The 15,525-nt window shown below is 41.3% G+C and overlaps 1 protein-coding gene across 1 annotated transcript in view; it reads right to left on the bottom strand.

Moving 5' to 3' along the window:
- Window positions 1-16: 16 nt before the first annotated feature.
- SLC20A1 (solute carrier family 20 member 1) overlaps window positions 17-15,525 on the bottom strand; it is an 18,535-nt gene continuing 3,026 nt past the window's right edge. The window contains exons 5-11 of the mRNA XM_008057106.1: window positions 10,971-11,067; window positions 7,811-7,930; window positions 5,336-5,605; window positions 4,669-5,227; window positions 3,549-3,734; window positions 2,735-2,819; window positions 17-956 (exon numbers count right to left, since the gene is read on the bottom strand). Coding sequence (XP_008055297.1) covers window positions 795-956; window positions 2,735-2,819; window positions 3,549-3,734; window positions 4,669-5,227; window positions 5,336-5,605; window positions 7,811-7,930; window positions 10,971-11,067 — 1,479 coding nt within the window. The 3' untranslated portion in view covers window positions 17-794. The remainder of the gene's footprint in view (window positions 957-2,734; window positions 2,820-3,548; window positions 3,735-4,668; window positions 5,228-5,335; window positions 5,606-7,810; window positions 7,931-10,970; window positions 11,068-15,525) is intronic.

Raw genomic sequence — 15,525 nt, 5'->3', positions numbered from 1 at the left:
ACCATGAGAACGCACGTTCTAAAAACTGTAGGCTTTATTCAGTTAAGAGGTAGACAGATGAACATGGAAGGCTGTTCCATTTAACTTGCCCAAAGCTCATATTCCACTTCATTCATCCATCCCACGCTGCCAGAAATCTTAAATAACCAAGATTGCCAAAAGACATTTTCTTCTTAGCAATAATAGTCAATAACTGCTTGCAAAGAAGTTACTACTAAATTTTCACTGTATCCAAAGAACCTCATTCCTCTAAGAAGTTCCCACATATGCCAATAGAACTGCCACTACTGACAGGAGGGCAGAGTACCAATGACTCTATTTATATAAGAGACTACAAGAGAAGCTTTAGTTACATTTTTTTGTTGTTAAATCCCTGTGCATGTTAGGGCAGAAGCTGGTGAAACCAACAAAAAGCAGAGCACATTCTGTCAAACGGCTCTGCGTGGTTGTTTAAAAACAAAAAACCACAAGTTATCTTGAGAGACAACATAAAAACATAATGGAATTGAAGCCTGATACAAAAAGTAGAGAAGTATGTACAGGAATTCACAGCCCAGAAGGAAAGGGGACCTCAGCAGGAACCAGTGGAAACCTGGCTATTTTACATAGCTAAGTTTTGAGACAAGTCATATTTAGCACAAAGCAATTATAATAGCACAAGTTAACACTTCCCCCCCTTGGCTCCCAAACTTTACAAAGACTCTTGTCAGTCTTCAGTAACACTGTAATCTTCAAGGGAGCAAGAATATGTAAGGTGGTCCCAAACATTGACACAAATTTTCATCTCAACAGCTTCACATTCTGAGGATGACATATTTGAAGACTGCCATGATGGCAGCACTGATAACACCAGAAATGGGGACTGTGACAAACCAGGCCATAAAAATGTTGCGAAAGAGTCGCCAGTCAACAGCTTTCTTGGATCGCAGCCAGCCAACAGATACAACAGAGCCCACCTACAGAGAAACAGATCAAGAAAACTGATTACTATAGTGCCAATGGCATTTTGGCAGGCAGACACCCAAGACTGTTTAGGCAGAGCCCCCCACAACTAGATGATGCCAATTCCATGAAAGCTGGCCTACAACAGATTAAGACTGGAAGATGAAGACAACATAAAAATCCAGTCATTAAACTTGTGCTAACTATGGTAAAATACAAGAACACTTCTTTTCCCCCTGAGTTACTATAGAATTTAATAAACATATACTGCTTTTAGTAATAAATTCAGTTTTAAGTTTTCCAAAGATCATTTTGAGGGTGGCTGATATTAAACCTAATAAACAATTGCCTGGAGAAACATCTTGGTAGAAAAAGTATGAGTCAGCACGCTCCATGACAGTCCAGCTTAATTCATTAAAGGAAATCAGTTTCTTCCTTTTCTTTTTTTCTTAAAGAATTAGGAAACTGGTTTCTTCTTATAAAAAAAAGTATTAAGCTGGGCTCGGTGGCTCAGCCTGTAATCCCGTGCCTTGGGAGGCTGACGTGAGTGGATTGCCTGAGCCCATGGGTTCGAGACCCGCCTGGGCAACTTGGCAAGACCTCATCTCTACAATAAATCAAAAAATTAGCCAGGCATGGTAGCGCACACCTAAAGTTCCATCTACTTGGAAGGTTGAGGCGGAAGGATCTCTGGAGTCCAGCAGGTCGAGGCTGCGGTGGCCAGGAGCGGCCACTGTACTCCAGTCTGGGAGACAGTGTGAGACTCCAATTAAAAAAAAAAATTATTATATGATCATCAAGCAATCTTTTTTATTTTTGAGTCAGAATCTCACTCTGTCGCCCAGGCTAGAGTGCAGTGGCATACTCATGACCATCGCAGCCTCAACATGCCAAGCTCCAGCCATCCTTCCGCCTCAGCCTTCCAAGTAGCTGGAACTACAGGCGCGCGCTACCATGCCTGACTGATTTTTCATTTATCGTAGAGATGAGGTCTCGCCAAGTTGCCCAGGCAGGTCTCGAACCCACGGGTTCAGGCCAATCCACTCACCTCAGCCTCCCAAAGCTCGAGATTATAGGCTGAGCCACCGAGCCTGGCTATATCTATAACTTTCAACTGTACTGTGAAAAAGGTGACAGTTTAGAAAAGACCAGTTCACTTGTGCTTAATGACAAGTTTGCAGCAGCCAGTTTCGGATTTGTTTTATTTTCACCCAGTCAGTATGAGGAGAGTGAAAATTTTGCTGGTCGTGAATGTGTTAAGATTGCTTAGCCAGGCACTGCACTCCAGTCTAGGCGACAGAGTGAGACTCCAACTCAAAAAAATAATGACTTCTCCAAAGAAAAAGAACATAATGGCGCTAAAACGGAAATGACTCTGAAGATAAAAAAAAATTACAACAGTCACTATCTAACTTGTAAACTCCAAAAGACTACAATTGCACAAAACTTTTTAAAAGTATCAGAGATGAAAAAAATTTTCCTTTTTGAGTCACGGTCTCAGTCTGTCACCCAAGCTGGAGTACAGTGGTATGATCATGGCTCACCGCAGCCTTGACCTCATGGGCTCTGGCGATTCTTCCAATTCAGTCTCCCAAGTAGCTGAGATTATAGGCATGTACCACCACATACAGATAATTTTTTGTAGATACGAAGTATCACCATGCTGTCCAGGCTGGTCTCAAAATCCTGGCTTAAGCAATCTCCCTGCCTTGGCATTGCAAACCGTGCCTGACCTCAGAGATAAAAATTTAAAGTCCTACATATTAGAACCACTTGAAAGACACATACTTACTTTACAATGTGTTGTGCTGATAGGAAGGCCAATATTTGACGCAATTACCACAGTGAGAGCAGATGCCAATTCAATACTGAAGCCACTACAAACACAAAAAGATACTTATCAGGAATTTAGTTTGAGTCATTTGATAAGCTAACACTACCTCAAGATACCACAATCCTGCTTTGTTCTCCTCAGTGACAAAACCTCCACTGACATCTTTATTTACTACAAACTGAAATCTACCTTAAATCAGGCCATGGAATGTTCCTTTTCCCTATTCTAAGGTTTGCAGTTCTATGTTCTTCTGGAAGCCCATTATTTAACACAGTTTATGCTTTTATTTTGAAGAATTTTGTAAACATGAGTCTGGAGTGCAGTGACACTTTCATGGCCACCGCAGCCTCGACCTGCCAGGCTCAGGCAATCCTTTTACCTCAGTCTTCCAGACAGCTGGTACCACAGGCATGTGCCACCATGCCAGCTAATTTTTTTTTTTGTAAAGACACATCTTACCATGTTGCTTAGGCTGGTCTCAAACCCCTGAGTTCAGGCAATCCTTGTCTCCCCCAAGAGTACAAAACTATTCATTCTAACCACACAGCTTTACCAAAAAGTCATTTAGTTTAAGAGATTGCTGGAGCTGAATGAATAAAATATCTGATCAAAATGTTTACGGGCCACACAGTTAAGTAAAATTTTATAAGTTCACACCAACAATAAGAATATCAGAAACACATAAAAATTTGGTTAGCATTCAACAGCGTTACATCTCTGAAAAAAATGAACACTGAACATGGCCTCTTTGAGACCTGCTTTACCTACTTACCTAGAGGGTGTGATTGGTGTCAGATCCTTCCCCATGGTCTGGATAACTCTCCTTCCCCAAACCCACAGACCAATACAGATACCAACACCACCATAGAGTAAAAGCCATATTGGTGTCGCCACTTTTGAAGAAACACTTCCAGTGTCGTAAACCAGATACAAAGCAACCAAAGGACCAATGGCATTGCTGGAAAAAAAGGAAGCAGAGGTGACTTTTTTTCAAGCAGAACTAAATCTTGGCCAGATCCAACTTGCTGAATGATGTATTAGGTCATCTAAAGTTTTCAAGTTCTTTTGGCAAATGAGCCTTTCTTTCAAAGGAAATGAATGGAACTCACAATATACACAACAGAAAAAAATAAATGCAGCTCTGATGGAGGGAACAGCACATGTGGCTTCTTTCCTCCTACAGGGAGCTTAAAGCAACGCTCCAATAAACAGTTTACAAACCAAACTACAAAGTCATTCTATAGGGCAGTGATTTTAAGTTTTTCATCTTATATCCTTGTTTACTACCTTTTTAAAATGTTATTTTAATATTTTTTGAGACAGAGTCTCACCCTTTTGTCCAGGTTGAAGTGCAATGGCCTGATCCCATTTCACCGCAGCTTTGAACTCTTGGGCTCAAGCCATCCTTCCACCTCAGCTTCCTGAGTAATTGGGACTATAGGTATAAGCCAGCATACCTGATTTTTTAAATTTTTTTGTGATGATGAGGTCTCACTGTGTTACTCAAGCTGGTCTCAAACTCCTGACTCAAGCAATCCTCTCGCCTCACCCTCCCAACGTGTGGGATTACAGGCATGAGCCCCTGCAGCCAGCCCCAGTTTACTATCAAAACTATCAAAGAACTAGATCTCATCTTGACAAAAAGCTTCTCTGTGAAAGACATCTGTGCTTACATTATCTACAGAAATAATGCTCAAAAATAAATATTCTTTGCAATCCCCTTTGAATAAAACTTTACTGTCTTATTAAGTCAATAACTGCTATTACCTAATCCTATTTCGATTATCCAGTGTCCCATGGATATTACGAGTACCACTTCCACAGGCGAAAGTTTATAAAATAAGATGGTTCAAAAATAGAGTCAGCAACACTAAGATTCAAAGTCAACTGACCTGACATCGTTGCCTCCATGGGCAAATGACCCAAAGCAAGCTGTGAGGATCTGTAGGAACTGGAAGAGGAGAGAGACTTCAGGTTTGTCCTGGTCATACCATTCTTCTAGAGAGCCACTACTTCCTTTTCTGTCACCCAGCCCCATCTCTGCCTTGACACTCATGTCCATCTCAGATGCCGAGTGAAGGTCAGACACCGCATTGCAGTAGCTGGTGTAACTGTCCATTCGAACGCGCTTCTTGGAGTCTGTGTTAGGCCATGTCAGCTTCTCCATTTCTTCACCCTTCTGTTCCCCTTCTTTGGCACGGAATGAATCCAGAGGCATGCCACATATTGCCATGGTATAGGAAGTATAGCTATTATTGCGCCTCAAGGGTTTGTCACCAGAGTCTCCCATGCAGTCTCCCACTTTGGCGAGATGTAACTTATGAAGGAGCTCTTTGTACAAGCCAGAATCTTTATGCACGGTGTGATACTGATAGTGGCCACTGGAGTTTATCTGGTTGCTGACAGTTTGATTAAACTGGACAAGGTTCCCATTAGGCAACTGCACTGTACCTAGTTGAGATCACAGAGGTGACACTCACTACACAAAGCATCAAGTTCAAAACAGTAAACCTCCTCCCCACTGCAGGTAACAAAGGGAAATTAGGAATCCCAACTCACCATTCATGGTGCCATCTAGGCTGGTTTCCTCTTTCAAGTCCATGCTGGGAAGCCTCTCTCGCTCTGGCGCTTCCTCTAAGTCTCCAAGTTTGAATGAGACTGTTCTCTCCTCCACCACAGCCCGCAGGGGCACAGTGGCAGGCCCCACCTCAGAAGTGGGATTCCTGTTTTCATTATCACCCAGAGACAACTTGGTTTCTTCATGGTCTTCTTTCAAGCTATTCTTTTTTTCCATTAAGGGGCTTTCAGAAGGACTGGATTTTATTTCTCCTAGAAAAAAAGGGTTTGGGGTTTGGTTTTGAACAACTGCACCTTATTCCATATTTCCTTCTTTCTCCCACCCCAAAACTTCATCTCAAAATAAAAACATATGCAAACTTCAGCTAAAATTCAGGATAATTTTCCTGCCTGCTTCATTATTTGCCAAGAACTCATCTTTCACTTGGGAAAAAGCCAGCAGTGCAGCACCCTGATTAGGGGTCTCAAACTTTTTCTGTAAAGGGCCAGATAGTAGATATTTTAGTCTGCAGGCTTCTGTTGCACATTCTTGTCTTTTGTTATTATTTTTACAACTCTTTAAAAACTCTTCGTAACTCTCTGCTGACCCATTCTGCAGTGAAGGTAGCTCAAGCATGAGGCTGGATTGTATCCAATTCATGTTCTCTTTAAAAAAATGTTATCTCAGCCGGGCTCGGTGGCTCAGCCTGTAATCCCACACCTTTGGGAGGCTGAGGTGAGTGAACTGCCTGAGCCCGCAGGTTTGAGATCCACCTGGGCAGCGAGACCTCATCTCTACAATAAATCAAAAAATCAGCTGGGCATGGTGGCACATGTCTGTAATTCCGGCTACTCGGAAGGCTGAGGCGGAAGAATCGCTGGAGCCCAGCAGCCCAAGGCTGCGGTGGCCAGGAGCAGCCACTGCACTCCAGTCTGGGCGACAGAGTAAGACTCCAACTCAAAAAACATAAAAAAAAAAATGTTATCTCGGGAGGGGTGGCATGTAACACAAAGGTCACCAGGTCCTACACCAGGGGAATTGAGGGCCAATTAGAAGCCCAAACATCACCTGCACACAGATGACTTATGTAGTTAATCCTTACATGTACCCCACATGTCTGAAATAAAAGATAATTTTTTAAAGAAGAGGCTGGGCGTGGTGACTCATGCTGTAATCCCAGCACTTTTGGAATACAGAGGCAAGAGGATTGCCTGAGTCCAGAGGTTCGAGACCAGGATAGTCAATTTGGCAAGAACTTTCTCTACAATAAATCAAAAAATTAGCCAGGCGTGGCGACACATGCCTATAGTTCCAGCTCATTGGAAGACTGAGGCGGAAGGATCACCTGAGCACAGCAGGCTGAGGCTGCGGTGGCCATGAGCATATCACTGCACTCCAGCCTGGGTTACAGAGTGAGATTCCAACTCAAAAAAATAAATAAATAAATTTTTAAGTATCTACCAAACTTCAGTCCAAGAATTCAAGCAAAGTGACACAGCTCAATGCAGGCAACTAAAGATGACAACTTTAATTTCCACTTTCATAAAACAAAGAAAGATGTGTCTTATGGCTCTAAATTCCATGACCAGATCATAGGATATCTCCTACCTATCATGTCAGTGCCAGTATGCTGAACTATCTCTTCAGGCATCTCAATCAAAATATAGACGAGCACCAAAAGCAAGACTTATCTTCTCTCAGACTAAGAAAAAAAAATGAGGTCACAGAGCCCTGAAAGCTTCGTTCCCACCATGTATTCAGCACAGCCAGGCTAGCACATAACCTCTCAAAGCCTCCTCAGTTCAGCTGCAGTGAGGCAGCATTCTCTCTATCACTGCAGTCTATGCATCCCTCAGCTTCTAAAGGAGAAGCTTTACATTGCTAACTTATCTTTTGACACTAACGAAAATCTACTTGGTATTTAATTACATAATATGTTGTAATGACCTAAATGACTTCTTCTCATGGTATTTAGAACTGTTTAACTCTAGAATTTGTGCTACAATTCTAGCACAAATACAATGTGTATTTATACAGTACACTGTTATACAATGTGTAATGTAACCTAGCACAAACACATGTGCACAGTAGACTGAGGTTTGCCTGTCTGAATCTGAAAGTACTTGGGGCAAATGTTTCCTCTACAAAAATACTTCATACTTACTCCTTATTTTTCACCAAGGTATCAACGCTTCTCAATTATGTAGGCTATAACTTTTCTATATTACTGGTAACTGACCAAGGAATATTAAAAATTAAATGCCCAGCCTGTCTCTACAGCATGGGTTGAACACTATGACTAGGTTTAGTCATTTTAAGTTCACTTAAGAACATAGTTTGGACAACAAATCAACATCCTCAAATTTCCATTTAAAATCTCTTACTTTGCCAATCTATCCAAATAATGGATTTTTATATGTGGGCCAAACAGAAAAGAAACAAGCACAACATTACTAGTTACATTTTCTGCTACTTACGTTCAATTTTTCTCTTCATCCTGGGACATACAAAGAACCAGACGATAAGGGCACAGAAAACTGCACATCCCACCGAGATGAGGATGGTACCCCACAGAGGAAGTGTGTCAAAGCCCAGCACTAGGAGATAAAATGGTGCATCTTGAAAACCCCAGGGCAACAGCCCCCTGCAATAATGTGTAAATTCTCCTGTGGGGATTGAGGGGTTCCCCAAGCCAGCCCATCACCCTTGACCAGCTGCTGCCAGCTTTCATTCTACAGGATTTACTGTATTAGTGGTAATACAAATTTGGGAGAAAAACCCAATGATCATTTTAATAAACCCACATCAACCTGGCCCATTTAAACACCTGCTAAGTGTCCTAAGCTTTTGCACATACTAGCTTTTTTCCTTTCTTCACTTTAGAAGATAATAAAGGATCACTATACTGAGGACCTGCAACTAGGTATGATCATAACTGCTATATTCCATGCCCACATACAAACTCATGTTAGTGTTAAAAAAGGAAGGTGCCTCAGTAGTCACATTCGTCTCACTGATACACCTTTCTGTAAAGGTTATCTCACCTACTGTACTAGCCTTCAATAAATCCTTTAACAAGATTATCTCTGAAAGTATTATCAAGCTAATATACAGAAAACAAGAATATTATCTATCAAAAGCTAATAGTTTAAGGAATCATTTTTAAAATTTTGCCTTTCACAAAAGTTTAGTAGTAATTTCACTAACAAACTTTATCTTCATAAAGAGATTTGCCTATCAATGCTTTCCACACGGCTTAAGGATCAGTAATGCTAATCATCATCTGCTTGTCACTTGCATGCCAGTAGGCTCCAAACTTCCAGCCTCTACTAAAGACAGGAGCAAAGCACTATAAAGTCCTATTTAGGTCTACAAGATGTTACGATGAGCTCCAGCGACTCGGGAGTCTAAGGCAGGAGGAATGCTTGAGGTCAGTCTGAGCAACAAAGTGAAACTCCATCTCAAAAACCAAAGGTAAAAATGAATAAATAAAAGATGTTATATAAAAGATTTGTAGTTGGTATCCAGAAATAGCTTATTTGTGCTTGTTTTGCTTCATTTTTTTTTTTTGCTTATTATGTATTAAATTGCAGATGATCCTTAACTTACAACAGGGTTATGTACCTATAAACCTTCATAAAGTCAAAAAAATCCTAAGTCAAACCAGTTAAGCCGGGGACTGCCTGTACTTATAAAATGGAATTTCTATTATACCCCAAAATGATTAATCTTTAGAAATCAGATATAAATTAAGGTCCCTTCAAAATTAAAGTTCTATGGTGACCATAAGTTTTTTCATTTCAATTTCTGCTTCCAATTTTGATCTTGTAGTCACACAAATTAAAATACACATGAAATTAAATTAATCCCTATCAATTCAAATTTGTCTACATTCCAATCAAAAGAAGAAATGAGAATGGTTTTTCTTGTAAATGATCCATAAAGGACAGACCAAAAATAACAAAGTTCCCACTTTCAAAATGATTGAAAGTTCTAATTTCACTCAACTATGAGCTTTGCTGCTACCACATAAACCATGAGTGCTTAGAGCCTCATGGGAGACTTCTTAGTTTAGCATGAACTCAATTTACACCAGAATGGAAATTTGGCATACAAGATTCTCTTCACCTGTACCACATGGTAAGAGTTCAGTATTCATTTAGAATAGTATTTTCATAAAGTTGTCTGTTTCTTTCCCGATTTTTCCAAGAATAAAGATTTTAAATATTTAGCTAATTCCATTATTGGTCAGTGACTCACTACTTCAGTAGTTTAAAAAGCAAGTCACAACCCATTAGTCAGAAGTTAAACCATTTCTTTGGGCCCCAGTGAGGATTAAAAGTAAAGGGCTGAACACCATGGCTCAAGCCTATAATTCCAGCACTTTAGGAGGCCAAGGTAAGAGGACTGCTTAAGCCTAGGAATTTGAGACCAGCATAGGCAGCATAGTGAGACTCTGTCTCTATTTAAAACAAAGCAAAATAAAACAAAACACAAAAAAACTAAAGAAGCCAGATGCGGTGTCTCATGCCTACAATCCCAGAGCTTTGGGAGGTCATGAGTTCGAGACCAGCCTGAGCAACATAATGAACACTGTCTCTGCAAAATTCTTAAAAATTAGCTGGGCATAACAGCACATGCTTGTAATTCCAGCTATTTGTGAGGCTGAGATGGAAGGATAGCTTAAGCCCAGGAGTTCGAGGCTGCAGTGAGCTATGGCTGCACCAGTACATTCCAGCCTCAGCAAGAGAGCAAGAGACCTTGTCTCTTAAAAATATAAATAGAAAAAAAACTAAAGAGAATCTGAAAAGATGAATGTATAACACATAGTAAGGCTAAGTGGTTTCATTATGCTACTCTACCTTTCTCTCTACACACATCTATACAAATGCATGTGTAAGCCTCTTCCAGAGGACCACAGAATGAATAAAAGCCACTACCTATGTACTCATGTCATCAAGTCAATCAAAAGTGTACTGTCCTGCCTGACAAATTACAACTTATCTTTTACAGTTGCTAAATTAAACAGTAGCATCATAATTTAATCCATACTCTCCCTTATGTTGATTATGAAAGTAACCAAGATTTCAACCTTTATATTCTCACAAATTATTTTTTTCTCTTAGCTGCATGAATTCTTCTTCCAAGTGCACTTAGAGCAGGTGTTAAACGTCCCAACTCTTCTCAAGCAGATTCAGGAGGTAAATTTAGTACTTAGAAACAAAAGTAGCTCCATTTGGGAGAGAAAAATAAGACTATCCAGCAAACCAGTCCTAAATTACCCATTATTGAAGACCAGATATAACTAATGACTCTTCAGTAGTCGAGGTCAGTGTCAATTCCAGCATTTTGAGCAAAGATAGGAGAAAAGGGAGGGAGAAGATATTATCGGTGGATCCTGTGAAGACTAAAGAGGAAAGGTCTGTAGTGATTTAGAATCTGAGCAGGTCTCTTTGGTTGAAAAACTATCTAGGTTAACTCAGCATACACTAGCCTGCAGCCTTCTGATATGGGCGCAGGCCAGCCACCTTCTAGGAGATTTCAGCCCTGTAAAGCAAAAAGGGGTAAATTGGGCATTTAATGTAAGTTTTGTAAACAACTTTAAATTCACATTTAAATATTCTGACATGCACTTACACGGTGCTCCAGTATACATGATGGAAAAGAGGTTTATCCCAATTGTACAGGCATAGAACACTGGCAAAGCTCGTAAACCATTAGGAACTGGATCTGCCTGTAAAACATCATTAAGATCAACATCTTAAAAGCCATAAAGGTTAATTCATTTGCACAGAACCTTGTAACAGGGCAGGTTCAGGAATTACAGTGCCAAGAACTGTCCCTCCAGAGTAGTTTCCAAGGCCAAGTGAGCTCTTCCTGCATTTGCTTCTGGAAGTGTCTTACAAAGGCTAATTCTATCCTCTACCTGAAGGCTTTGTTTTGCTATTTTTAATAACAAGGCCACCTACAGCAGTGACTGGTAACATTCTGAATAAACAGATCCAACACCCATGTTCTAAGGTATCTGAAGCCCCAATGTTAAACCTGAACACATGCCTGAGGATGTGCTCCACTACACATTTGTAAGAAATGTCAAGAAACACACCATAACATTGCTTACCTGCCACTGTACCTTCAAAGATTAAAAATAAAACATGTAGCCGGGTTTGGTGGCTCAGCCTGTAATCCCGCGCCTTTGGGAGGCTGAGATGAGTGGAGTGCCTGAGCCCGTGGGTTCGAGATCCGCCTGGGCAACTTGGTGAGACCTCATCTCTACAATAAATCAAAAAATCAGCTGGACATGGTAGCGCATGCCTGTAATTCCAGCTACTCGGAAGGCTAAGGCGGAAGGATCGCCAGAGCCCAGCAGGTCGAGGCTGCGGTGGCCGTGAGCGGCCACTGCACTCCAGCCTGGGTGACAGAGTGAGACTCCAACTCAAAAAAATAAAAATAAAGATAAAAAAATAAAACACGTAACAATATACCTGCAACAATCATCTTGTCTAAACATCTGACAAATACACTGTAACTAATGCTTTATTCAAAGTTCAAAGATAAAAATCAGTTGTGCACAAGATCATCCACTCATTCAACAGATTGTGTACCAAGCACTATTCCAGGCACCAAATATAGAAGAGAATGAGAGCACGTCCTTGTTCCCATAGAACTAACATTCATGTTCTAATGGAATAACGTAAAGTACTGACAAGTGCTGTGAAAGAAAAAAAAAAAGAGTAACAGGACAGGGATGAAAGAAAGGGCACATTCTAATTCGGGGTGAGGGGTCAAGGAGTGAGCAAGACACGCACGTGGTAAGCCAACAAGCCATGTACATTACCTAGGAGTAGAGAAGGAGCAAGCCACCTGGCTATTTGGGGGCTAAACATTCCAGACAGAAATATCATCAAGTACAAAGGCAAACACTTGAAACGTTTAAAGAGCTAACTAAGCTAGTGTGACTATAAATGAGAAGAGTTCTACTGCAACAAATGTGTATTAATTCCACAGAAAAACACCCAAGTCAAACACAAAGAATAAATAAACATATGGGAAAGCTAAGCTTTAAAGACCTTAGCCTAAAGGTTAATACTATCTTGATCACAATTTCAATGGGAAAATCTTGGTGAGGAAGACACCAAGGGAAAGACCAAAGTGTTTCTAAAGCTTCCAACAAGGAAAGGAACAATCAGTACACTGGAGAGAGGGAGGTAAGTGGCTTAAGATCAGTGAAACAAGAGAAAGTTGATAAACTCCTGTGAAATAAAGGTGCAATTTCACATTAGTAGAGATAGGCCCTCATTGAAAACTACTCTAAACTTGAACTCTCTTATCCATTGTTTAAGATAATACTAACAGACAGTGAAATAGCCTTAACAAAAACAACAGCCTAAAGAAACTAGAAACTATAAGAATCCCTGAACAACAACAGTGGCCATACCCTGAAGGCAATCAACAAAGTTATAAATCTGAGGCATTTTTCTTTTTTTAAACTACTGTTTCTCTTTAAAATTAATCTTTAGGGCCTGGGAGTGGGGGCTCACACCTGTAATCCCAGCACTTTGGGAGGCAGAAGTGAGAGGATTGCCTGAGCCCAGGGGGTTTGAGACCAGCCTGGACAACTTGGCTTCTTGACTCTACAGTAAATCAAAAAATTAGGCAGGCATGGTAGCATATGTCTGTAGTTCTGGCTACTTGAAAGGCTGCGGCAGAAGGACTGCCTGAGCCCAAGGGGTCAAGGCATGAGCCAAGATCATGCTACTGCACTCTAACCTTGGCAAGAGAATGAGACTCCAACTCAAAAAAATAAATAAAAAAATGACTGACAGTGGTGGGGGAAACTATGGGGGGAGGGGAAGGGGGATGGGGCTAATGGTAGTAAACATCTGTCTGGGGACGGGGAGACACCTATTATCAACAAGGGGGCTTAAATGAAGCATATCTGTATACCTAACCCTTAACTGTACCCCACAACATCATAATAAAAAATATTGATTAAAAAGAAAAACAGCAATAAAAAAAAAATAAATAAATAAAAATTAAAAAGTAAAAGGTTTCATGACCCGCCTGGGCAACTTGGTAAGACCTCATCTCTACAATAAATTTAAAAATCTGCCGGGTGTGGTAGCACGCGCCTGTAGTTCCAGCTACTTGGAGGGCTGAGGTGGAAGGATCTCCGGAGCCCAGCAGGTTGAGGCTGCGGTGGCCGGGAGCAGCCACTGCACTCCAGTCTGGGCGACAGAGTGAAACTCCAACTCAAAAAAAATAAATAAATAAAAGGTAATGTGGTATCTACAAATCAAACTGTAACTGACTAGTCAGAGTTAATAAACAGCAGCTAACAGGGCAAAGTGGCTTACACCTTCATTCCCAGCACCTTGGGAGGTCAGGGCGGGAGGACTGCTTGAGCCCAAGAGTTTGAGACCAGCCTGGGCAATAGAGGGAGACCTCATCTTCACCAAAAATAAAAATAAAAAATAAAAAAATCAGCTGTGTGTGGTAGCATGTGTCTTTAAGTCCCAGCTACTTGGGAGGCTGAGACATTAGGATTGCCTGAGTTCACCAGGTCAAGGCTATAATGAGCCCAGACTGTGCCACTGATCTCCAACCTGGGCGACAGTTCGACCTCAACTCAAAAAAAAAAATAGCAGCCAATGTATTTACTGTTCTGTATGACCCAATTAAATGTTCCCTAAGGTGAACAAATCTGAGGTATTCTCCGCATAGTAAAGTAGTCAGGACCTACTAATAGTTTCATAATTTCTTAATAATGAAATACAAGCTCATGGTTAAACAAAAAAGTCAAAGTTCCTTAGTGTCAAGAAAAATATAAAACAAGAAAGGGCTCTCCTTTTTACTCCCTCTCCATCCTCCTCCTGTCACTCCCAAGAGGTAACCAGTGATAACGATCTTTATGAAATAATTTTTACCACTGCATAGGTCCACCTAACACACACTTAAAACCTTACCTGAGCTGGGTGCAGTATCTCATGCCTATAATCCTAGCACTCTGGGAGGCCAAGGCAGGAGAATTGCTTGAGTCCAGTTCAAGACTAGCCTGGGAAGTATAGTGAGACCTTGTCTCCACAAACATCAAAAAATAAGTTGGGCATAGTGGCACACACCGGTAATCCTAGCTACTCAGGAGGCTGAGGCAGAAAGATCACCTGAGCCCAGGAGGTAGAGAGGCTGTGCTGTTATGAGTGTGATCATGCACTCCAGCCTGGGCAAAGAGTGAGACACCAATTCAAAAACCAAAACAAAAGCCTCATCTGGAAATAATGTGGATATCTCATCATCCAGTTATGTGGAATGGGAGAGGTCTTCATACCCTTTATCCTCACCAGAATAGTTCCATTAAATTTTTGTCTAAAGAAAAGAAGCCGGGCTCAGTGGCTCAGCCTGTAATCCTGTACTTTGGGAGGCTGTGAGTGGATTGCCTGAGCCCGCAGGTTCGAGACCCGCCTGGGCAACTTGGCGAGACCTCATCTCTACAATAAATCAAAGAATTAGCCGGGCGTGGTAGCGCATGCCTGTAGTTCCAGCTACTTGGAAGGCTGAGGCAGAAGGATCGCCGGAGCACAGCAGGTCGAGGCTGTGGTGGCCGGGAGCATGCCACTGCACTCCAGTCTGGGCGACAGAGTGAGACCCCAACTCAAAAAAAAAAAAAAAGAAAAGAAAAAAGAAGATATCGTAGATATATTTAATGTTATTTGATTCCTAACAAATGGGAAAATGCTGAAAGCCCTGTTTTGACTAGAATGTAAAAATACTCAGTGAGGGTATTGAGGAGTAGTCCTTCTGTATGTAATGCCAGGCCTTAACAGAAGCACCTCACTTCCATTCTGCCTTTCCCTACCATATTATCAACACCCTTGGAACACTCAGAAATCAGAAAAATTTTTAAAATCAATTTTTTAATTAAACAATACTATTTTAATTTTCAGGACAGAATTTTAAGAGTTGAAATATAGCCAGGCTCGGTGGCTCAGCCTGTAATCCCGCGCCTTTGGGAGGCTGAGGTCAGTGGATTGCCTAAGCCCGCAGGTTCGAGACCCGCCTGGGCAACTTGGCGAGACCTCATCTCTACAATAAATCAAAAATTAGTCGGGCATGGTAGTGCGCGCCTGTAGTACCAGCTACTTGGAAGGCTGAGGTAGAAGGATCACCGGAGCCCAGCAGGTCGAGGCTGCGG

The sequence above is a fragment of the Carlito syrichta genome, unplaced genomic scaffold (assembly GCF_000164805.1).
Source record: "Carlito syrichta isolate Samal-C Ts95f unplaced genomic scaffold, Tarsius_syrichta-2.0.1 Scaffold302727, whole genome shotgun sequence".
Classification (NCBI taxonomy): domain Eukaryota; kingdom Metazoa; phylum Chordata; class Mammalia; order Primates; family Tarsiidae; genus Carlito; species Carlito syrichta.
This window is presented reverse-complemented; position numbering and strand designations above follow the sequence as displayed.